Source organism: Gracilinanus agilis, chromosome 3 (assembly GCF_016433145.1).
Source record: "Gracilinanus agilis isolate LMUSP501 chromosome 3, AgileGrace, whole genome shotgun sequence".
Taxonomy (NCBI): Eukaryota; Metazoa; Chordata; class Mammalia; order Didelphimorphia; family Didelphidae; genus Gracilinanus; species Gracilinanus agilis.
The window spans coordinates 165,410,078-165,433,272 of NC_058132.1; the positions used below are offsets into that span (position 1 = coordinate 165,410,078).

The 23,195-nt window shown below is 36.7% G+C and overlaps 2 protein-coding genes across 3 annotated transcripts in view; one reads left to right on the forward strand and one right to left on the reverse strand.

Annotated features, from left to right (window-relative positions):
* SPA17 (sperm autoantigenic protein 17) overlaps positions 1-7,529 on the reverse strand; it is a 19,316-nt gene extending 11,787 nt beyond the window's left edge. For both annotated transcript variants that reach the window (XM_044666190.1, XM_044666189.1), the window contains exons 1-3: positions 7,391-7,529; positions 5,994-6,165; positions 2,805-2,875 (exon numbers count right to left, since the gene is read on the reverse strand). In XM_044666190.1, the coding sequence (XP_044522125.1) occupies positions 2,805-2,875; positions 5,994-6,147 (225 nt within the window). In that variant the 5' untranslated portion in view covers positions 6,148-6,165; positions 7,391-7,529. The remainder of the gene's footprint in view (positions 1-2,804; positions 2,876-5,993; positions 6,166-7,390) is intronic.
* A 133-nt stretch (positions 7,530-7,662) lies between these two features.
* Positions 7,663-23,195, forward strand: part of SIAE (sialic acid acetylesterase) — a 52,850-nt gene continuing 37,317 nt past the window's right edge. Inside the window, exons 1-2 of the mRNA XM_044668362.1 lie at positions 7,663-7,741; positions 12,376-12,537. Coding sequence (XP_044524297.1) covers positions 7,666-7,741; positions 12,376-12,537 — 238 coding nt within the window. The 5' untranslated portion in view covers positions 7,663-7,665. The remainder of the gene's footprint in view (positions 7,742-12,375; positions 12,538-23,195) is intronic.

Below are 23,195 nucleotides of genomic sequence, written 5' to 3' on the forward strand. Positions count from 1 at the left end.
AGCCATTCTGGCTGGCAATTTGGAATCATGCTCAAAGGGCTATAAAAGAATGCCTGCCCTTTGATCCAGCCATACCATTGTTAGGTTTGTACCCCAAAGAGATCATAAATAAACAGACTTGTAAGAAAATATTTATAGCTGCGCTTTTTGTGGTGGCAACAAACTGGAAAAGGAGGGTATGTCCTTCAATTGGGGAATGGCTGAACAAACTGTGGTATATGCAGGTGATGGAATACTATTGTGCTAAAAGGAATAATAAACTGGAGGAGTTCCAGGCGAACTGGAGAGACCTCCAGGAACTGATGCAGAGCGAAAGGAGCAGAGCCAGAAGAACATTGTACACATAGACTGATATACTGTGGTAAAATCGAATGTCATGGGCTTCTGTACCAGCAGCAATGCAATGACCCAGGGCAGCTCTGAGGGATTTATGGTAAAGAACGCTACTTACATTCAGAGGAAGAACTGCAGGAGAGGAAACATATAAGAAAAGCAACTGCTTGAACGCATGGGTCGGGGTGGACATGATTGGGGATGTGGACTCGAAACTACCACACCAATGCAACCACCAACAATTTGGAAATAGGTCTTGATCAAGGATACATGACAAAACCAGTGGAAATGTGCGTCGGCCATGGGTGGGGGGAGTGCGGGGGGTGAAGGGGAAAGTAGGAGCATGAATCATGTAACCATGTTAAAAATGATTATTAATAAATGTTTAAATTTTAAAAAAAAGTATCATCAAATAAAAGAAATCCACACAGTGGTCATGTCCAAAAAAAAAAAATGAAATTGTAGAGAGCATAAGGGGTAGTGCATAACTGAAGGCAAATGTTCCAATTTTCAAAAGGGATGGCTGGTAAATATCTAGAAAAGGAAGTGTTGATTACAAAGAGCAAGAATAGATTCATCAAAACACATCATGCCAGACAAATCTCACTTCCTTTGATAGGGTTATGAGTTGATCAGTAAATTCTGTATATAAATGTTGTCTAGATTTTAACAAGATATTTGAGAGAATTTTTCCTATTATACTTGTGAAAAGTAGAGATATATGCTAGATGTTAATAAAGTTGCAATCAGAACTGGCTGTATGGCAAGGGCTTAATGGAAATTTCTCTCAGTTGAGCATCTTAGGTATTTGTGCTTGATTGCCCCTGTGATGTTTACTGTTTTTATTTGTAGATAATTACAAAGATAAAAGGGATGGTAGACATATTGGATGACAGGATCCAAAAAGATCATGATAGACTAGGACATTGAGCTGAATCTAATAAATGAAATCTAATATGAATAAATGTAAAAATCTATGATTTAAAAATTGATTTCAGAAGTATAGAATAGTGTGGAGATCTCTATCATCTTTGATAATCGGATGAGGACAGTTTAGTTGATAAGGAAATAAGGACAGGACAAGGGAGTTGTCTTTTACCTCATGCTTCCAGCTCTGGCTCCAGGAGCATGGAGTTTATTATGTATATATTTCAAGACTCATTTCCCACAAAAGAACCCCCCTGAAACTTTGCAGATGCACAGACGTTACAAATTATGTCACATCAAAACACAAAACATTGGCTTCAGAATAGACCAAGGCCAAGGCTGAATTTTGACTGGCTTCTTATCAGAAAGCCAAGTTGGGGAATATCTTGGCTTTGGCTATAACAGGCAGCAGCATTCCTTGCTGTGTTAAAAGTGTTAACCCTTTAAATTCAGGTTTGGTAGGAACTTAAAAGCTTTTCAATAAGGTCACAATACTTTTCAACAAGAAATCACAAGGATCACAAAAGGGGTTCAAAAGAGGAGTCTCAGATTTTTATCTATTCTCTTATTGGCTTCCCACAGAGATATAGTCAGCATGCTTTTCTTGTGAAAAATATTTTGGAATTTTAATAGACTGCCAGCTTAATCTCATTTTATATTTGAAGCTTCCTTTATAATAGCATAAATATTAAATAATCACCTGGCTAACAGCTTTTTGAAGCCCACTCAAAGACCCTTAAGGGCTCATTAGCCAATTATAAAGGCTTTATATTAAAAAAAGGAAGCAGAAATCCTGAAACTGTATCTATAAAGATTTGAAAATCATCATCACCATTTCTTTTGGCTTTTGCAGACATTTTGCCAAGCTCCCAGAGAAACTTTCAAAATGCTGAGCTTAGTTTCTTCTCTTTGTGTTCTAATATTATGCTGGTGCACTATGGATAGTGGTCCATGGGCCAGTTATCTCAGATAAATATACTGTATTTAATGATACTAGATTAGTGGGTCCAATCATTTCAAATAGAGAAAAAATCTATTCTGTCACTCTAGGCTCTGGTATCCTTAATACCAGTATGTGATTGCAGAATTAGAGAATTCTAAAGTTGGAAAGGAGAACTCTGAAAATCATCTAAACCTTCCATCTTACAGTTGAGGGAACTGTGGTTCAAAGGCATCTAAGTGACTTGTTCAAAGTCACAGAGCCGGTTATTTTTTTCTAAGATGTACAAAATATGGAATGAACAAGGTAAATCCATCACAATAAAGGGAAAATAATGACTAAGCATTTTTATATGAATTACTTGTAGAAATTGCATGAACATTCTTTTTCCATGTAGGTCTATATTTAGTACAAGTCAAGTAATGGTGTATAAGTTTTGAATCTTTTAGAATAGGATTTATGGCCAGAAAAAAAGTCATTTTAAATATCTAATTTTATGATATGTATTCCCTTTTTAAATTTCCAAGAGAAATTAATCATATCTACAAAGATTTAGCCAGGCCAGCAAGACAGAGCTAAGGCCAATAGCAACAGAGAGCTATACCTTGAAAGCGTGGTTGTTGTAGAAGCGGTCATCTACCTTAGCCCCCCATTCTGCTGGATCAAAATTGGTTTCTGAAAGATAAATGAAGAATTATTGTGAGTTTGTTCAGGTAAATTCAGAGTAAAGTTAAAACAAGCTCTTTTGACAAATTATAGTTATTTTTTATAGCCAGGAATATATTGGTATATGCCTAGTGCAAAAGGGGATATCTATTAATAATAATATCTAGCATGTATATGTTGCTTTAAGGTTTACAAAGCACTTTTCATATGTTATCTTATTTGATCTGAGGAAGGTGCTATTATTATCCCCACTTTACAAGTGGAGAGGGAATAGGTGACTTTCCCAGGGTCAAATTGCTAGTATATGTTGGAGGCAGGATTTGAATATAAGTCTATCTAAGTACAACACACTGAACTGATTACCAACTTTATACTTGGTTACCTTACTGTGCCCCACCTAATACTGTCATCCTGGGGAGAAAATCATTTTACATTGTGTGGGTTAGAAGGGGCAGGAGATAAAAAGAGAAAAGGAGAAAAATGAAAGAGAAAAGAGGATCAATACAAAAAAGTTGGTAATTGGTTTAATACCTAAAGAAGAGAGATATAATTATGCAGCCTTCCATATTGTTTTAGCTAAAACTTTCAGTTAGAGAGAAAGATCCCTAAAATGGATCTCTGAAGATTTGGGTGGTTAATGTTATTAGATTTCTATTGTTAACATGAATTTCTATATGGCAGATAAAAACACAGTCCTGTAAACCCTTGAATGACTTATGTTGCAAATTATGATGTAAAAGTTACTATTATTACGTTGAAAGTTTCCATGAGAGGTAGTGTTGACACAGTAGATAGCTGGCCTCAAAGCCAATGGAGAGCTAGATTCATGTCTTTCCATACTGAGTATATAACTGATTCTGGGCAAGTCTACTTTCTCAATAATTCCCAAGAGAATTCTCTAGGTGCCCATCTATACTGGTAAAGGGAATTTCCTCATAGGAAACTCTTAATACCAATATAATCACCTCACAACACATAATCTAAAAATATTTTGGGAGCAATTTGGGTTGTTTTTAAAAATATGACAAGGAGATATAGTTGGATAAAGGAAGAGATGAAAGTAAAGTAGAAAAGAAAGCAGGAGGGGCAGAGAAAGAAAGTAGTTTATTTTGGAATTGTGACTTCTCATTTAAATCAGTCATTTAAGATCATTTGGTTCTTTTTATTCCAGGAGATTCTTTTTTATCTGGGAAGGATCTAACTGTGATCTCTTTACTCCCTTTTAAAAATGTTAATTTCTTTCTTTTTTTTTTTTTAAATAACCTGGACAGGGGTAGACAGTTTACATTTGGTGGACATGGGTGGCTTTTATTAGTCTGCTTACACTTAAATCCTATTCTGATGACACATAGTTTGGAAGTGACCCTTGGTTCTAAAATTCTATGTCAGTAAAGCATAAGGTTCCAATCTATATTCTAAGAGGCATATTCACAATTATGTTGGCCACAAGGTGAAGATTTCTTTCAGCTTTGGCAATTAATGAAGCAGTCTATTATTAAGATGTAGAAAGGGCTGTGATCTGTATCAGCAGAAGCTGGAAGTATTTAAATAGTATTAGTTGAAAGACCTACAGGCCATTAATCTGGGATTGCTTTAATTACCCTGATCTGGAAATAGTGACTCGATATTTTTGTAATGAAAGGTTAATGAGTTCTAAAATTACATAAATGAATAAAGTTTCTGCATTGCTTTAATGCATAAAATTAATATTGTATTAACATAATTAAGTTATTGCTTATAACACTTCACATTTTAGGCCAAAGTCTAAGATTTCTCTTTTTTTTTTTTCCTCCAGAGAATATATCTTGATAGACAGTAAATCTCAGGCATTTTCATGATATAATCACAATTAAATGTTGAAATGATCAGTGATGTATAGAAAAATGGGTGGGGCAGTAGTGCCTAACAATGCTGGGAATGGGCAAGAATTGGAACTTTGTGAAGTGTAGGAGGGATGCTACTTGAATTATATTGGTCTCCCTTTCTAAAATGAACCAAAACAAGACCCTGCTGAAACATATGCATTTTCCCAGTCACCTTATCCCACTGTTGGACTAATTTCATCAAGGATATTGATTGGTGTGGCTTAAACAGAGAGCTTGTTGTAGTCAGGATTAGATTTTAGTATAACTTTTGGCTCCTACCAATCATTCTTAGGCACATGATCCTGTTGACTTATATGGGTGAAAACCTGGGAGAGTTCCAAAGATAGAAGTGAAATAGATTTTCCCCCCAACTGGTCATTGGGTGAAAAGGCAGACCCCTTCCTGTCTCTAGGCAGGAATAAGGCCTTGAGGGTATGGGGGCAGTGGGGAGGAGGGGTTAGGGAGGGAGGTAGGGAATGGAACAACAAAAGTAGTTGTCATAGAGCTGGGCAATTTCCTTTAAAGGAGAGTAATCACTTTTGGCGTGGGACTGTTTAAAATAAACCTGGAAAAGCAAAATTATGTCCCATTTAATCTAAACTTTATAGTATTCTGTTACAGAACACTCTACTTTAAAAAATGAGAAATATTCAGATATGTTAGGGAATTCAATTAATTTCTTTCAGAAGATTTTTCAGAATAGGAGAGACAGTCAATGATTTAGGTACAGTCTATTTGAAAGCTGAGGAGCAGATCGAATGTGTTCTAGATCTTGTCTTTCTAAGTAAGACCCTGAAAGACCAAATATGAAGGACAAAAAGAAACAGGTTAAAATGAGCAAAATGGAATACAGTTGACACCCACATAAGAAATCTCTTCTATTGGAAGGACATCAACTTAAATAGGCACATATTTTTGACTACTATGTCAAATGCCAAAAACTTATATTAGAATATCACCTGTCTTGGGGGTTTCCTTAAGCAAATTTCTTTTCTTTTTTTAAACCCTTCTTTCCATTTTAGAATTAATATTGTGTATTGGTTCCAAGGCAAAAGAGTGGTAAGGGCTAGGCAATAGGGGCTGACTTGTCCGGGGTCACAGCTAGGAAGTGTTTGAACCCAGGATGATTCCTCTCTTTAGGCCTGGTTCTCAATCCACTGGAGATACTTCACTGTACCCTCAAGCAAATTTGACTGAAAATTAGATGATTAATGTCTAACTTAAAAACAAACACTAAATTAAAAGGCTCATTTTAAGCTTACTCTCTCTTTTTTCTAGTAGGTTTTCAAAATATGCTGCTGCAAAAGCTGGAATATTGTCCGGCTGCTCCCTCAGAATCTCCCGTGTCAGCCCTTCAAGAAGATTTCCAAATCCTTGTGGAATTCGGTAGTGCGTATTGGAGAATGGAATCGACATCTCTTTAGAAGGAACTGCCTATTGTACACAGAGATTCATTAAAGAGTACTGACTTTAACCTCTATTTCCAGACTTCATTTGTACAATTAAAATCTTAACAGTAAATGATTTCTGATAGACAAATATTTTTCTACTTCAGTTTCTCTTGAGTCCAACCCAGGTTCATCATCTATACCTTGAAAAAGTTGTAAGTTTTCCTTCCATAGTAAGGGAACACTCTGAAAGAAGACCCATTTGTGGATCAAATAATTTATTTCTACAACAAACTATGTGGATTTGATGCAATTCTTTTAAAAGCTCTTTGTATTTTAATTTATTTGGGTCTACCAGGGGAAAATACCAGAGACCTCCTTATTTCCCAGAAATAATCTATGGTTAAGGTAAACCATCAGTTAATTAAATATTATAGTTATAAAGTGCTGTAGAGCTCCCCTTCAGAGAAGATGTAGACATGGTCTTGTCTAAAAATAAAAACTTGTAGGAAAATTTTGTTCAAGAACTAGTACAACCTTAAGAGGCCCTCCATCATACCAAGGCCTAAGTGATGTAAGAACCTCAAATTCAATCTTTATTTCATCTATTTATCCACAAGGGAGTCATGTTATTCTCTAGATGTGCTAAATTGCTGTTTCTGGGGTAAAACAAGGTTCAGGGAAGGGTCCTTAAATTTCAGAAGCTTTAGAGTTCTTATGTTTGTTGGCCGTCTTGTCCAGTTTTCCTATCTTGATGCAAAAGTATATATTGGTTCTTAAGAGGGTGGCGAGGTGCCAATCAAGCTTTTGATCCCTTAGGCTGGGCTGGACAGGTCCCTAGTGGGAGGGACCGGCTTGGAATAAGGGCTGAGGCCACAGGGAATGGGAAGGGTATGTTGTGGTTGTGGCTCCAGGGGGAGGAGGTGTGACAGAGGGAAGAAGGAAGTTTGGATCATTTTAGAAAGAGTTGTTCCTGGAGAGATCTCGAGTCCGGCTGGAGATAGGGTTTGGGGGGCCGGAGGAGAGAGAGGGATGGATCCTGGACCTGGCAGGGGCTGGCTGACGGCGACCCTCTTTGAGGCAGACTTTCTGGGCGCTGGGAGTCGCTACTAGGGAGATCTCCGTTATCGGAGAGGAGGCCGTCCCGGGCCCTAAGGTGTGAGAAGCAGACTCCTTAAGGGTTCCGGGGAGCTTGCCGAATGGGCAAAGTAAGAAGGGGCAAAGGGAAGCCAATAGTCGTGGAGACGGAGTAGACGGGATACCATCCTTACCTCTTCTTTCTCCGGCTGCCGGTGACGATGGTTCCGGTTGTTTCTCTTCGTTGCCGGGTAACCGTTTTCTCCACAGATTCCCCGTCTACGGCGGCTGAGCAGGAAAAAAAACTTAGATTCGTCCTTCTGGAGGAATCACGAGCCGCTTCATGTACTGAAATTTAAGAGGGTGGGGCTGAGCCCCGCCCTCATCTCAGCCCCGCCCCAGTCGACCCCTCCCTTCACACTGTCCCCGCCCCAAGACCTGCAGGCCATTTCCTGGGTCCCTCGGAACTATGACGATGGTCTCGCCCCTTTGGTTGTTGCTATTGTTGGCGTTGCTCTGGGGGCCCTGCGAGGGCAGCGGAGCAGGTGAGGTAGGGACCGGTGACCTTGCACCTTCAACCACGACTGGGCTCCGGGTGTTACTTCCTGGTCCCGGTCCTCCCTGAAGGCCAGAAGGGTTCAAAAGGCCCTTTCATCCCTTGACCCGAAGGGACCTTTGAGAATGAGTTGGGCCACTGGGAGGTGGGGCTGGTGGTCGCTACATTAACGCCTGAGGGTTGGGGTTTTTTTTTTTTTGGATAGTAGTGGACTCCTGACTACTAAAGTTTCTAGGGTTGGTAGTGGGTACTAAAATTTTGCCCCGATGGTCGATTTGGGGTAATATTGCCTCAGGAAGGCCCTGTGGGGAGATGAAGGGTTCACTGGCCTAACACATACAAAATCTGTCTGCCACAAGTTCCGAATAATATTCAGGCACACCCATGATTTAGGGCCTAGTTTCAGCTATATACAAGGGACAAACGATAGATTACCTGAAGAAATAGAGAAGGAGGGAGAGGTGATCTCACTGGGCCTAGCTTCTGGGCAGATACTGCTGTTTGAATCTCCTCTTCCCTATAGGTAGGATGGTTATTGAGTCACATTCATGAACCACCCTTCTCTCTGCTTTGGGAACAGGAATCTGTAACTGAACATCACGGAAATAAAACCTTTCCCTAATAAAAGGATTATGACTCCATCTACCCCTCCTCTATCTTTTTCTCATCTCAAAAGCAAACTTAAGCTTTTTACTTGGCCTCTGTCTTAATTTTTCTCTGTTATCTGTCAATATATGTTACTGTTGCTTTTTTACCTTCTTTTTTCCTCCCCCTTCTCCCTCAGCCTAATTCAAGGCACAACACTACTTTCTTTCCGCTCTACTCCTAAAGAAAGAAAAAATTTGTAAAATTAAAAAAAAATGTAAATGTTTGGAATGCTTTTTTGAGTATTGTATGTGCATTTGACAACAACACAGAAAAAAGCTCTATTATAAAAATATCTTCATATTTTTGCTTTGGGTCCTTGGTAATTTAAGTAGACTTTAATTAGCAAGCATTTATTAGGTACCTACTAGGTGCCAAATATTTCTGTACTTGCTGGAGATACAAATATGAACAAATGCTCCATACTTTCAAGGAGCTTACATTCTGTCAATGCAGACAGTATGTAATACAAATGTTATGTAGAATAAATGTATTAATAAAGGTAGATAAAGACTACTAGTTAAGGAGGTAGAACACTAACAGTTGTGAGGTTCAGGAAAAACTATGTAGAGAAAGTTGTGATTGAGCTGTGTCTTGGAGGCATTGAGGGATTCTCTCTGATGAAGAGGTGAGTAGAAAGTGAATTCTAGGTATGGGAAACAGCTGGTACAAAAATGTAGAAATGGGAGAGTGAATGCTGTATGAGGATCTCCTGGTGGAGGGGAGGGGATTTGGTGTTATGGGCTTAACAAGAACAAACTTGCCACCAACTGTGCATGGGAAAAATAGTATCTGATATCTCTTAATCTCTTTTGGGATGTTTGTGTCAAGGATGATATCAATCAAATAGGGTAACTGATAATTACTAAGAACAAAACCCAACTTGGGTAGAACTTAGAGTCTGAGAAGGAAAGTACTGTATAAATCCAGAAAGAGGTTTGGGCCAGGTTGTAAAGTGCTTTAAAAGCTAAACAAAGGAGTTCCTGTTTTTTTGCTTGATGTGACAGAGAAATAATGAATTGAGTAGGAGAGGGACATTATCAGATATGAATTTCAGGAAAATAATTTTGGCTGTTGTCTAGAGGATGGATTGGTGTAGGGAGAGATTTGAGGGAGGGAAATACCAAATAATTAGGTTATTACCATAGTATAGGCAAGAGATGATTAGGGCCTGAACTAGGGTGGTGGCTTTGTAAGTAGAAAGAGAAATGAATTCTCCAAAGATGGGGAAGTTGAAATAGCAAGATTTGGCAACTGACTATATATATATGTGGTTAGAAAGAGTGAAGAGTCAAAACTCCCGGGTTATATACCATAAGGTGGTGCTTTGAACAGAACTCGGGGAAAGTTTGATAGAGAAGTAGGTTTGGGGTAAAGCAAATGAGTTTTATTTTGGGTGAGATGTCCCTGAAATATCCAATTTAAAACGTCTGATGGACAGTTTGTATTCAGGACTGAAACTCTGAAGAGAGACTGGGGCTAAATATATGAAAAGGTGATTTATCTGCATAGAGGTCATAATTGAGAGCTGTCTTATGTTGTCAGGTGAGAGGCAACATGGCATAATGGATAGAAGGCCAGCCTTGATTTTAGGACAGCCTGGGTTCAAGCTCTTTCTCTGACATATGGACAAATCAATTACATTTTGAAAAAAACCCTTTGCCTTCTGGCTTAGAATCATTACTAAGTATTGGTTCCAAGGCAAAAGAGTGGCAGGGACTAGGTAATAGAGGTTAAGTGACTTGCCTAGGATCACCAAGCTAAGAAGTATATGAAGCTATATTTGAACCTAAGACCTCCTATCTCCAGGCTTTGGCTCTCTATCCACTGAGTCACCTAGCTGAGGCAAATCAGTTAACTTTTTAATATTAGACAGCTCTCTAGATTCTAAGTTGCCAAATAGTTGTAGATGTACATTGATGGGATTTCCCAGTTCTCCATGAAATCACAGTTCTGGGGGGAAAAAAAAGTGCAAGGCACTATGGGATACAAAGAAAAGTACAAAAAAAAAAGGGAGGAATTGACCATGGTAATGTTTAATCACATATTTTTGTCATTGTGTCAGTCTAAGAATCTTAGCTCCTTGAGGACAAGGAATATTGTATCTTTTATTTATCTCAGGATATGGTGTCCTTGAAAAAAAGTAGTTACCTAAGTGGAAAAAGTCCCATTACCTGGGATTATTTAACATAATCTATAATAAAGTTTGTGACCTCAGGCAAGTCACATGACTTCTCTGGACCTCAGTTTTCTTATTTGTAAAGGTAAGATAGACGATTTTTAAAGTCTTCCCTTGCTCTAAAATTTTATGATTCTCAGATCTATTGCAGAGTTGTGCATGATTGGCCTCATAAAAGTTTTTTGATGATGACAGACTGAGTTGGAAAGCTCCCCTGTGCCTCTGTGTTACAATTTGCCCTCATTTCTTTACTGAGGTCATTCTTTGGGCTTATATGTACAGCAAGTGTTTTTTACATTTCATCTCCCCCAATTTACTCCTTTTCTCCTCATCTAACTCCTCTGCTCCTGGTTATCATTTCTGTTCAGTATGAAGCACCTATCCAAGACAAGGCCCTCCCACACATATGCCTTACTTTTGGCAAACTGCCTATATGGTTATGCAATCACTGGGATGTTGTATTCTTTTCTTGGTGCATTTTGCTAACTATCCCTCAGCAGCCCTGTAGAACTAGGATGGTTCATTATAAATAGAAGAAAAGTCTTAATGACTGGACTCTTGCTCAAAGTGGCTGTCCACCGAGAGTATGTGGGTGACTCCTTTGACTGTGGACACCTTAGTAGATATTGCCTAGGGAACATTGCAAGATTATTTGTAACTTCTGGAAAGGAAAATTCCATCTCCATTAATTCTAATCCCCTCTCCTGTCTATCATTTGGCTTTAGATCACAAAATTTTAAGGATTAGAATGTGACTTAATAATGTACTTTTTTTAGCTACATTTTGATGGCCATATTATTGAGACAATTTAGATAATAAGCTTGTTATTAATAAAACATTTCAATATAAACTTAGTGTTAAAAAATAGGAACTGTATCATTAAAGTGAGTTTTGCTTCAGTCTTGTTAGTGAATCTCCAGGATAGAATCTGCATTTTCTACTTCACTCCTTTTTGTCCTTTTGTCAATTTAAGTTTGTGCAATAGATGAATTTTACTAAAGATTTGTGGTCATACTTTTTTTCTCTCTGACTTCATCTTTGCCTTATTGTCCCTATATTTACCATGAAGATAATAGGAGCATTAATACTTTTGGATAATCTATCTGGCAGACATCTATAAGTGCTTGGGAGTAATCATCACATCAGGACCTCTAACATGTCAGGAAGTGATGATAGTGAATTGTTTAAGAAAGCTCATTATTGATAGAAGGATGAGCAAGCATAGAAAAGAGAAAAACCAGAAGAAAGAAAGGAACAAATCAGAGAAATGTATAATTTAGTTTGTTAATTCAATAGGTATTTATTGAGCTCAGAAATTTTGCTTGGTAAAAGAAAGTGGACTCTGACATCTAGGACCTTCTAATTTAGTCTTGGCTACTATAGGTATCAGAAACCTTAACAGCAGATTAGAAGACAGTGATTCACTTATAAATTCCTAACTCTAAGTATGTAACAGGAGTTTAGTGGTAGGAGAAGAGAAAGGCAACCTTTTAGGACTGAAGCATAAAGAGTAGCAAGGTAATCAAGATATAAATTGCATGAAATAAGGGGAGGAAGATGCTTGGATAGCAATGGGTTTTTGAGAATTGATTTCTACTCATCTACACTTTGATGTAAAATGTTGGCACATGTTCGGGTTAGGCTATTATTAGGAAGAATAAGTTTGAGATTGTGGGAGTAAATATACTATGTCCAATTCAAGGGCTTTTACATAAAGACTGTATGTTCTTTGTCTGCTTATCCTGGTTATAATATATTTATGTAATAGAACTATTCTGCTTCTATGATGAATTTCCTAGGTGTTAATTTTCGGTTTGCTTCATACATTGGTGATCACATGGTGTTGCAGAAAGAACCAGCTGGAGCTGTGGTCTGGGGTTATGGTGAAGTTGGAGGCATTGTGCTGGTGACTCTGCACCAAGCTCAGGAAACCATCATGAAGAAGATAGCTTATGTGAAAGGTAAGGCAACCCATTTTCAATTCAGCATCTGTCCTCTTGTGCCATCTGCTGGATTACCTGAAAATGAATTTTTGAACTGCATTGCAAGCTGGGTTTTGTGATGGTGCTGGAATTTGTGCTAGTTTTTCCTGAAGATCCTATAAAAATAAGCTACATAAATAGGTTTATGTAGGAAGGGTCAGAAAACTGGAACAAAAAACCCCTCACATTTGGTGCTGGGTCAGGTGAATGAATGGTGAGACCATACTGTCATACATAAGGTAGAGCAAGTAGGGAGGGTGCACTAAGTGACACAGAAGGTTAGATTACATGGGAATGTGGTAGGCCTTGATGCTTGAATGTTGTGAACTTCCTCAGGAGATTATGAGTTCTTTTTCACTGGGAAGCTTAAAGCAGAAGATGGATAACCATTTTGGGAACGTGTTATAGAGAACCTTTATCAGATGGACAAGTTCAAGGATTCTTAAACTGGCTCCATGCACCCTGAAGACATTTGTGAATATATTTCAAGGAGTCTGTCTATAAATTTGAATGAGAAAAAAATTACACTGGTATTTTCAGTAGCCTTTTGTTTCCCATGTATTTTATTTTATGCTTTTAAAAATATTATTCTGAGAATGGGTTTTTAGACTTTGCCAGACTGCCAGAGGCTGCAAAAAAAGATTAGCCCTTTTAGGTCAGAACTTTTTTTGTAATAATACTAAAGCATTTTAATTTCTCAAACAGTCAGTATTGATAGATATAACCCATATAAACAAAAACTCTTTAAGGAGTTCTCAGTAATTTTAAGAGTGTAAAGGGATCCTAAAACCCAGAAGTTTGAGAACCTCTGGTATATATGAACCTTCTAATGCTAAGACTATGTGATTCTTTGTGTATTAAAGTGGGCTGACATGTAAAATCTTGGAAGGTAGAAAAAAAGAGGATTAATTATTATCAATTTAGGACTCTTGTATCTAGCTTTAAGAATAATAATTTATACTTAACATAATACCTTAAAGTTGCAAAGAGCTTCATATAATATCTTATTTGATACTCACAACTCCCTTATGGGGTGGTGGTAGAATTATCTTGATCCTATAGAAGTAGAAACTAAGATGCAGAGAGATTAAGGGACTTCTCTGGCTACCAGATATTGGGAGGAATAATTTGAACTCAGGTCCACCTCTACTACTAGTATTCCACTACTAGTATTCTATCCTTAATTATGCTGATTTTCCACATCTTTTCAGTAATTCAAATCATCAAAGGCATGATATCATAGCAGAGAGTGAGGCTGTTCTTAGAGTCAGGATAGGCTGGGTTCAATTTCTAACTTATGAGATAAAGGGTGTTACCTTACTATTCAGTGCCCAAGGCAACATTCTAAGACTAATAAATCTTTTTCACCCTAAATTATTTATTTTTCCAATTTACTCCCTTGCACTTTGCCACTCACCTCATAACAAATTTGCATAGTTAAGCAAAACAAATTCCCACAACCACCATGTCCAGCAATGTCTCATTCTAAACTTTTAGTTAATCATTTCTTTGTCATTAGGTAGGTAGCATCAATGAACTTCTTGCTGATCACTGCATTGATCAGAATTCTTCAGTTTTTGAAGTTGTTTTTCTTTGCAGTATTATCATTGTGCAAGCTGTTCATCTGATTCTGCTCACTTCACGGCCTCAGATTGTGCAAATCTATTCAGGTTTCTTTGAAACCATTCTATTTGTCCTTTATTAGAAGGTAGCCAGATATATCGTTCAGTGGTAGAGTGCCAGACTTGGAGTCTGAGTTCAAATTTAGCCTCAGATACTTACTTGGCTATGTGTCTCTGGCAAGTCATTTAGCCCTGTTTACCTCAGTTTCCTCATTTATAAAATGAATGGGGAATAGGAAATGGCAAACCACTCCAGTATCTTTGCAAAGAAAATTCCAAATTGGAGTCATGAAGAATCAGACACAACCAAACAACAACAATATGATAATATCTTAGTATATGCTCATACCATAATTTATTTGGATATTCCTCAGTTGATGGGCACCTTCTTATTTTCTAGTTCTTTGCCAACATAAAGAGAGTTGCTCTAAATATTTTTACGTATATGGATTCTTTTTAAACTCTTTCTTTGATCTTTTTTGGTAATGGGCCTAGTAGTAATATCATTGGATTAGAGGATATGTACAATTTAATAATTTTGGGTGCATGATCCCAAATTGCTTTCTGGGATGGCAATATCAATTCCAAACTCCATATTGTAAGATTATAAGAAGTTACAAAGGAGTTTACTATCTGTATTTTAGTGGAAGATGTCCCCATGCTAGAACATTCTCTATACTGATGAAATGACAAGATTGAGCAAAATCCAAACCAATCCAAACCCATGCTTGTCTTACTGAAAATCATTTTTTAATCATATTGGGATACAATGAATTACTGACAAGATATAGGAATGTCCTATCTAATGTTGAGCAATGACCTTTCATAATAATGTAATTAATATATTTATAGTCAAAACTTGCCTGCAGTATGCAGAATCTTTACAATAACTTTTGAGATTGTAATCAAGCTTTATTTTAATGAAGCATTTAATATACATTATCACATTTGATTTTCACAACAATTCTATGATGTCCTAAATGTAAATATTGTAATCCTTAATTTATATGTGAAGAAACTGAGGCTCTGAGTGGTTAAGTGACTTGGTCAAATTTATACAGCTAGTTCAATGTCAAGACCAGGAACTAAATACAGGTCTTTAGATTCCCAAATCAGTGTTCTTTCCCTTACATCCTGCTGCATAGTTTGCCCTTAGTAAAAGTTATTTTAAAAACAAGGGACAAGGTAGTAGTTTAAATACAAGAAATAAATGAATATAAAACTCTTAATGATTAACATTATCATTTAAAAAAAACACTTACCTTCCATCTTAGAATATGTATTAGTTCCAAGGCAGAAGAACAGTAAGGACTAGTAAATGATTTGTCCAGGGTCCCACAATGAGGAAGTGTTTGAGGTCACATTTGAACCCAAGACCTCCTGCCTCTAGGCTTGGCTTTCAATCCACTAAACTACTTAGCTGCCCCCTTATCATTATAATTAATAAGTAGTATTCCATGTCCATGTTAAGTTCTGTCAAAATTTGTATGTAATAGTTAAGTTCTAGTTCATTAGGAATCTAGATAAAATACTATACCACATTATAACCAGAATTTAAAAAATCCTACCTTTCTGTTTGATAATTCTTTATTATTTTTTTCAGATTCAACATGCCCAGTGGAGGGGGAATTTGGGGCAAGGTGGCAAAAGGAAGAGAAATGAGGTCAGCATTACAAAAGAGGTGCCCCTCCCCTCTTCCTTTATATGCATAGCTGGAGAACAGTTAATGTTCTTTGAATTGAATTACACATTTCACTTCTAGTTCTCTTGGCCTGAGTTAGGACTAGTGGTATTGAGGAGCCAGAGCCACTTCTTCCTTATGGGAAACAAGTGACTTCAAGGCTCCTGATGACATTTTCAAAGGAGTATGGGTTAGGATATTGAAATGCAGGAAGAGTTGGCTTTCTTTATTAGCTTCCTTCCTTCCTTCCTTCCTTCCTTCCTTCCTTCCTTCCTTCCTTCCTTCCTTCCTTCCTTCCTTCCTTCCTTCCTTCCTTCCTTCTTTCCTTCCTTCCTTCCTTCCCTCCCTCCCTCCCTCCCTCCCTCCCTCACCTTTCACCTTAGACTCAATACTGTGTATTGGCTCCAAGGCAGAAGAGTGGTAAGGGTAGGCAATGGGGGTCAAGTGACTTGCCCAGAGTCACACAGCTGGAAAGTGTCTGAGGTCAAATTTGAACCCAGGACCTCCCATCTCTAGGCCTGGCTCTCATCTACTGAGCCACCCAGCTGCCTTCTCCATTAGCTTTTGTGCCTCTTGTAGAAGTTCAAGGGAAACAGGCGCTTATTTACATAGTCCTATAGAAATACTTTATTGTGTATCTGTTCCACTCTTTTACAAAGCATAATAATTGAGGTAGTATTTGGGCCAGAGGAACTAGAGATGTTTTCATGGAGTCATGGAGAAACAAAGGAGATGCTTATTTTTTTTTATTCAAGTGTATTTTATTTTCCCAATTACATGTAATAACAATTTCCACAAATGGTTTCCAAAATTATAGGATCCAGATTGTCTCCCTCCCTTTCTTCCATCTCACCTCTCCAAGATGGCAAGCAATTTGATATGGGTTAGTTCTGGACAAATGATATCTGAAATAGTCCAGGGTAGTTCCCCTAGATAACTCTGTTGATTTTTTTTTCCTTTTTTTTTCTTCTAGATACATGTATATATAATTTTAATAATTGTTTTCTGACATTTTTCAATTCATGTTTTCTTCTATCCTTCCCCCCCTCCCTGAGAGGGCAGGTAATATGATATAGGTTGTACATGTGCTCTCATACAATATATATTTCTATGTCATGTTGTGAAAGAAGACACATATTACTTATACTAGGCAGTGATGGGCAAACATTTTAAAGAGGGGGCCAAAGGAAAGGAAATGTTCATCCATCAGTCTGTTTCTAAGGCAACTCTTTCAAAGTTTCATTGTATTGTATCCTACTCATTGTATTCGTCAGATTAGGAATAATGTCGAGTGGCCAGACAGAACATTTTAGGGGGCAGCATCTGACCTGAGGGCTATAGTTTGCCTATCACTGCACTAGAGAAAAATTCATGGAGGAAGTGAAGTGAAGAAGAGTATGCTTCAGTCTGCATTCAGACACCATCAGTTCCTTCTGTAACAGTGGAGAGTCCCCTGGCGTTGTCCTGGTCTTTTTGTCGCTGATAATAAAGTCTTTCACAGTTGATCAACATACATTATTGCTGTTACTGTGTACAATGTTCTCCTGGTTCTACCCACTTCACTTTATATACATCTTTCTAGGCTTTTTTTTGTGATCATCTTGTTCATCATTTCTTATGGCACAATAATATTCCATTGCAATCATATATCACAACTCATTTAGCTGTTCCCTAATTGATGGACATCACCCTTCATTTTCCAGTTTTTTGCCACCACAAAAAGAAATGCCATAAATATTTTTGCACAAGTAGGTCCTTTTCCCCTATCTTTGATCTTTTTGGGATACAGACATAGTAGTGATATTTCTGGGTCAAAGGATATGCACAGGGGTAGGCAGGAGAACCAGGCCTGAATTCAGGAGGTCTTGAGTTCAAATCTGACCTCAGACACTTCCTGGCTGGGTAAACCTGGGTAAGTCACTTAATCCCAATTGCTAAACCCTTACCTCTCTTTTGCCTTTGAACCGATACTTGTATTGATTCTAAGACAGAAGGTAAGGATTTATTTTTAAAATTTTATTGTTTTTTTCCAGATTACATGTCGATATAATTTTTAATACTTATTTTCTGACATTTTACTTTTTCTGCCCCCCTTCCCCCTTCCCCTCTCCAAGTAGTCAGGTAATATGATATAGATTTTACATAAGTTATAATGCAGTATATATCTCCATATCTGTCAAATTATGAAATAAGACACATTGCTTTCACAAGAGAAAAATTCATGGAGAAAATAAAGTGAAGAATGGTATGCTTCAGTCTGTATTTAGATTTGTCCGTTCCTTCTGTGGCCTGGATATCTTTTTTTGTCATGAGTCCTTGTTGATTCACAGTGATCATCCTGCATTACTGATGTTACTATGCACAACCTTCTCCTGGTTCTGCTCACTTCACCTTGCATCACTTCATATAAATCTTTCCAGGTTTTTTTAAGGTCATTTTGTTTGTCATTTCTTGTGGCATAGTAGTAGTCCATTACAGTCATATACCACAACTTGTTCAGCTATTCCCCAATTGATGGAGATTAGTTTCCAGTTCTTTGCCACCACAAAAAAAGCTACTATAAATATTTTTTTACAACTTGGTCCATTTTCCCTATCTTTGATCTTTTGGGGATACAAGACCCAGTGGTAGTATTGCTGGGTCAAAGGGTATGTATGCACAGTTTTATGACCCTTTATCATATTGTTGTTCTTCTGGTTCTGTTCACTTTCACTCTGAATCAGTTCATATAATTCTTCCCAGGTTTCTCTGAAACCATTTGCTTAATCATTTCTTATAATAATAGTTTTACATCACATGTATATACCGTAATTTGTTTATCTACTCCCCAATTTTTTTTAGAATTAATATATCCCTTAAACTTCCTCTCCTGTTTCTCTGTTGAAGGAAATGTTATTTCTGTATCTTATTTCTGTGTGGAATGTGTGGGTATTATGTATGTATTCCAAGGAGTACATTCAGATGAAAGTGAGGTTGAAGTGTCGCTGCTTTCCTTACTTTCTCCTCGTTTGTATAGTGGTCTGCTTATACACCTTAATTATGTGAGGTAATTTTCCTTATTTTTCACTTCCCTCCCTCTCTTTTCTAGTATATTCTTCTTTTCCTCTCCTTCTATTCTTTTCTCAAGATCCTCAAGAATAACAGAAACCAGGCCTTGTCTAATTAAATTCCTGATGATAATAGGGCTCAGAGGGGGAACATGTATCATCTCCCTATATTTGAATAGATATAGTTTATCTCCTTATCATTGTTCATTTGGGTTTACCTTTCTATTTTTCTTTTAATTCCTATGTTTGAACTTTAGAGTTGATATATAACTCTGATCTTTCTTACAGGAGTACTTAGAAGTCCTGTTTCACTAAAGGTTCATTTTTTATCCTATAGCATTATACTCAATTTTATTTTTAAGTTGTTCTTGGCTTTAAGTCCATACCCCTTGCCTTTTGAAATATTGCATTCAAAATTCTTTGTTTCAGAATAGTGGTAGCTGCTAAATCATGTGTTATCTTGGCTGTGGCTCCTTAGTACTTGAATTTTTTTCTTTCTGGCTGCTAGTCATTTTTCTTTAATTTGAAAGTTCTAGATTTTGACTATGATGTTCTTAGGAATTTTCATACGGGGTTTCTTTCAGAAGGTGGTTTCTTTCTATTTCTACTTAGCTCTTTGGTTCTCAATAAGAGTCCTGGGAAGTTTTTGTTTTGCTTTGTTTTTAATTTTTGAAATGTTATATCTAGGCTCCTTTTATGGTCACAGCATTCAGGAAGTCCCTTGATTTCTTTTTAAATATATTTTATTATTTTCAATTACATGTAGAAACTATTTTTGACAATTATTTTCTGACGTTTTGTGATTCTGATTCTCTTTCCCTCTTCCCCCTTCCTAGAAGCAGTAAATAGCCTGATATAGGTTATATCAGTGTTTTCATGCAATATGTATTTCCATATTTCCCACGTTGTGATTAAAGACACATATCACGCATATAATAAAAACTCATGAAGAAAGTAAAGTGAATAATTGCATGCTTTGATCTGTAATCAGATTCTGACAGTTCCTTCTTTGACCGTGGATATAATTTTTTTATCATGAGTTCATTTGAGTTATCTTAGAGACATGTTTTGCTGATAATAGTTTAGTCCTTCATAGTTGCTCATTGTATAATATTTCTGTTATGGTAGACACTATTCTAATGGTGCTGCTCACTTCAATTTGTATCAGTTCATATAAATCTTTCCAGGTTTCTGTCTTGTTCATAATTTCTTATGGTGTAATAGTTTTCCATTACAACCATAAACGAATTGTTTAGGTCTGACTTTATGTGAAAAGTGTCTTGTAATTGTCTTTATATAGTTGCTGGGTTTGTTTTGGTAAGTGTAGTCTTTAGGTATTTTATATTGTATATAGTTATTTTAAATGGAATTGCCTTTTCTAACTCTTATTGAACTTTATTGGTGGTAAATAGAAATGCTGATGATTTATATGGATTTATTTTGTATCCTGTAATTTTGCTAAAGTTATTAATTGTTTAAATTAGTTTTTTGATTGATTCTCCAGGATTCTCTATGTATACCTTCATATTATCTGCAAAGAGTAATAGTTTCATTTCCTCATTGCCTATTCCAGTTACTTCAGTTTCCTTTTCTGCTCTTATTGCTATAGCTAATGCTTCTAGTTTAATATTAAATAATAGTGGTGATAATGGGCATCTTGCATCAACCCTGATCTTATTGGGAAGGATTCTAGTGTATTTCCATTACAGATAATGCTTGCAGATGGTTTTAGATAGATGCTGTTTTTCACTTTAAGGAAAGCTTTTTTTATTCCAGTGTATTCTAATGCTTTTATTGGGAATGGGTGTTGTATTTTGTCAGAGACTTTTCCTGCCTCCATTAAAAAAAATCATATGGTTTCTGTTGATTTTGCCATTGATATGGTCAGTTATGCAGATAGTTTTCCTAATATCAAGCCATCAATTTATTCCTACTATAAAAAATCCACCTGGTCATGCTGTATGATCCTTGTGATATAATGCTTTAATTTCCTTGTTAGTATTTTATTTAAAATTTGTGCATCAATATTCTTTAGAGATATTGGTCTGTGATTTTATTTCTCCGTTTTAGCTCTTAGTTTGGGTGCCAATATCATGCTTGTTTTATAAAAGGAATTTGGAAGAATTACTTCTTCCCCTGTTTTTCTAAATAGTTTATTTAGTATTGGAGTTAATTGTTATTTGAATGTTTGGTAGAATTCACTTGTGAATCCATCTGACCCTGGAGCTTTATTCTTATGAAATTCTTTGATGGTTTGTTCAATTTCCTTTTCTGTAATGGTGTTCTTAAAGTATCCTATTTCCTCGTTTGCTAATCTGCTCAGTTTATATTTTTATAAACATTAATATTTTTCACTTAGAATGTCAGATTTATTAACATAGAGGGCAAAATAACTCAATAACTGCTTTAATTTCTTTATTGTTTGCTATTACACCTTTTCATTTTTGATACTGGCAATTTGTTTTTCTTCTTTCCTTTTTTAAACATCAAATTATTCTTTGGTCTGTCCATTTTATTTATTTATTTTTTTCATAAAATCAGCTCCTTGTCTGTTTTTTTTTATTAGTTCAATAGTTTTTTTACTCTCAGTTTTATTAATCTCTTCCTTGATTTCCAGGATTTCTAATTTGATGTTTAATTATAATTAACATTTATTTATTTATTAAAACCCTTACCTTCCATCTTGGAATTAATACTGTGTATTGGTTCTAAGGCAGAAGAGTGGTAAGAGCTAGGCAATGGGGGTCAAGTGACTTGCCCAGGGTCACATAGTTGGGAAGTGTCTCAGGCCAGATTTGAACCTAGGACCTCCCATCTCTAGGCCTGGCTCTCAAGATCCACCGAACTACCCAGTTGCCCCCTAATTATAGGCTTTAAATTTGTTCTTTTTCTAGTTTTTTAGTTGCATACCCAGTTTGTTGATCTGCTTTCTCTATTTTTTTTTCTATGTAAGCATCTAGAGATACAAATTTCCACATAAGTACAGCTTTGACTGTATCCTATAAATTTTGCTATGTTATCTTCTCAATGTCATTTTCTTTAATGAACTTGTCGATTGTTTCTGTGATTTGTTCTTTGATCTCTTAATTCTTTGGGATAAGGTTATTTACTTTCCAATTAATTTTTAGTCTTTCTGCTACTCTTTGTCAAATGTAATTTTTATTGCATTATGGTCTAAAAAAGATTCATTTAATATTTCTGCTTTTCTACATTTGGTTGTGAGATTTTTGTGTTTTTTTTATGTGGTCAGTTTTTATGACGATGCCTTGTATTACTGAGAGAAAGGTGTATTTCCATTCTATTCCCATTCAGTTTTCTCCAGAGGTCTAGCTATCAACCTTTTCTAAAGTTCTGTTCACCTCTTTGACTTCTGTCTTGTTCATTGTTTTTATTGGATTTATTTATTTCTGAGAGAAGGTTGAGGTTCTCCACTAGTAATATTTTATTATCTATTTCCTTTGGTAACTCATGCAACTTTTCTTTTAGGAATTTGGATGCTACGCCATTTGACTATATATATATGTTATTTCATTGTCTATCATGCCTTTTATTATGTAGTAATTTCCTTCCCTATCTCTTTTGATTGGATCAATTTTTATTTTTGTTTTGTCTGAGATCATGATTGCTACCATTGCTTTTTTTCTTTAGCTGAGGTATAGTAGATTCTGCTCTATTCCCTTACTTTTACTCTGTGGGTGTCCCTGATTTAGATGTGTTTCTTGTCAATAGTATATTGTGGGATTCTGCTTTGCTATCCTTTTACATTTTATGAGTCAGTTTATCCCATACACAGTTATGATTACTAGATGGTGGAATAGTATGGAAAGCTGGAACTACTCTGATAATCCTCTCAAATCAACCTGAAAATAGTGCATCAAAACAAATACTGGAGTCACAAAACAAACAAGGGGATGGAGTGAAGTAACTCCTGCATAAAACAACTTGAAAGGTAGGCAGAGAGGGTCTACTTCACAGGGTGAAGAGGGGAAGTGGAAGTACAACTTTTGCACAGAAGAGTGCTAGCTGCCCAACTACCCCTTCTCTCCCCTACCCTCCTAGTAGGTTGGGTTCCAAACCTAGGAACAAGCCAACTTTGAGACTCTAGGACCCTGCTTGAGCCAACAGCAGAGCACCCCACACCCCATGCTTGAAGGCTCAAGTTCTGACGCAAGGCTCCTGTAAGGCCCCCAAGTCTGTGGGGCTTGGCCCATTCAAGTCTATGATGAAACCTATAGCTCCATGCAAAGTAGCTCATAGCTACTTGAGCCTTGTAAGTCATCAGCAGTC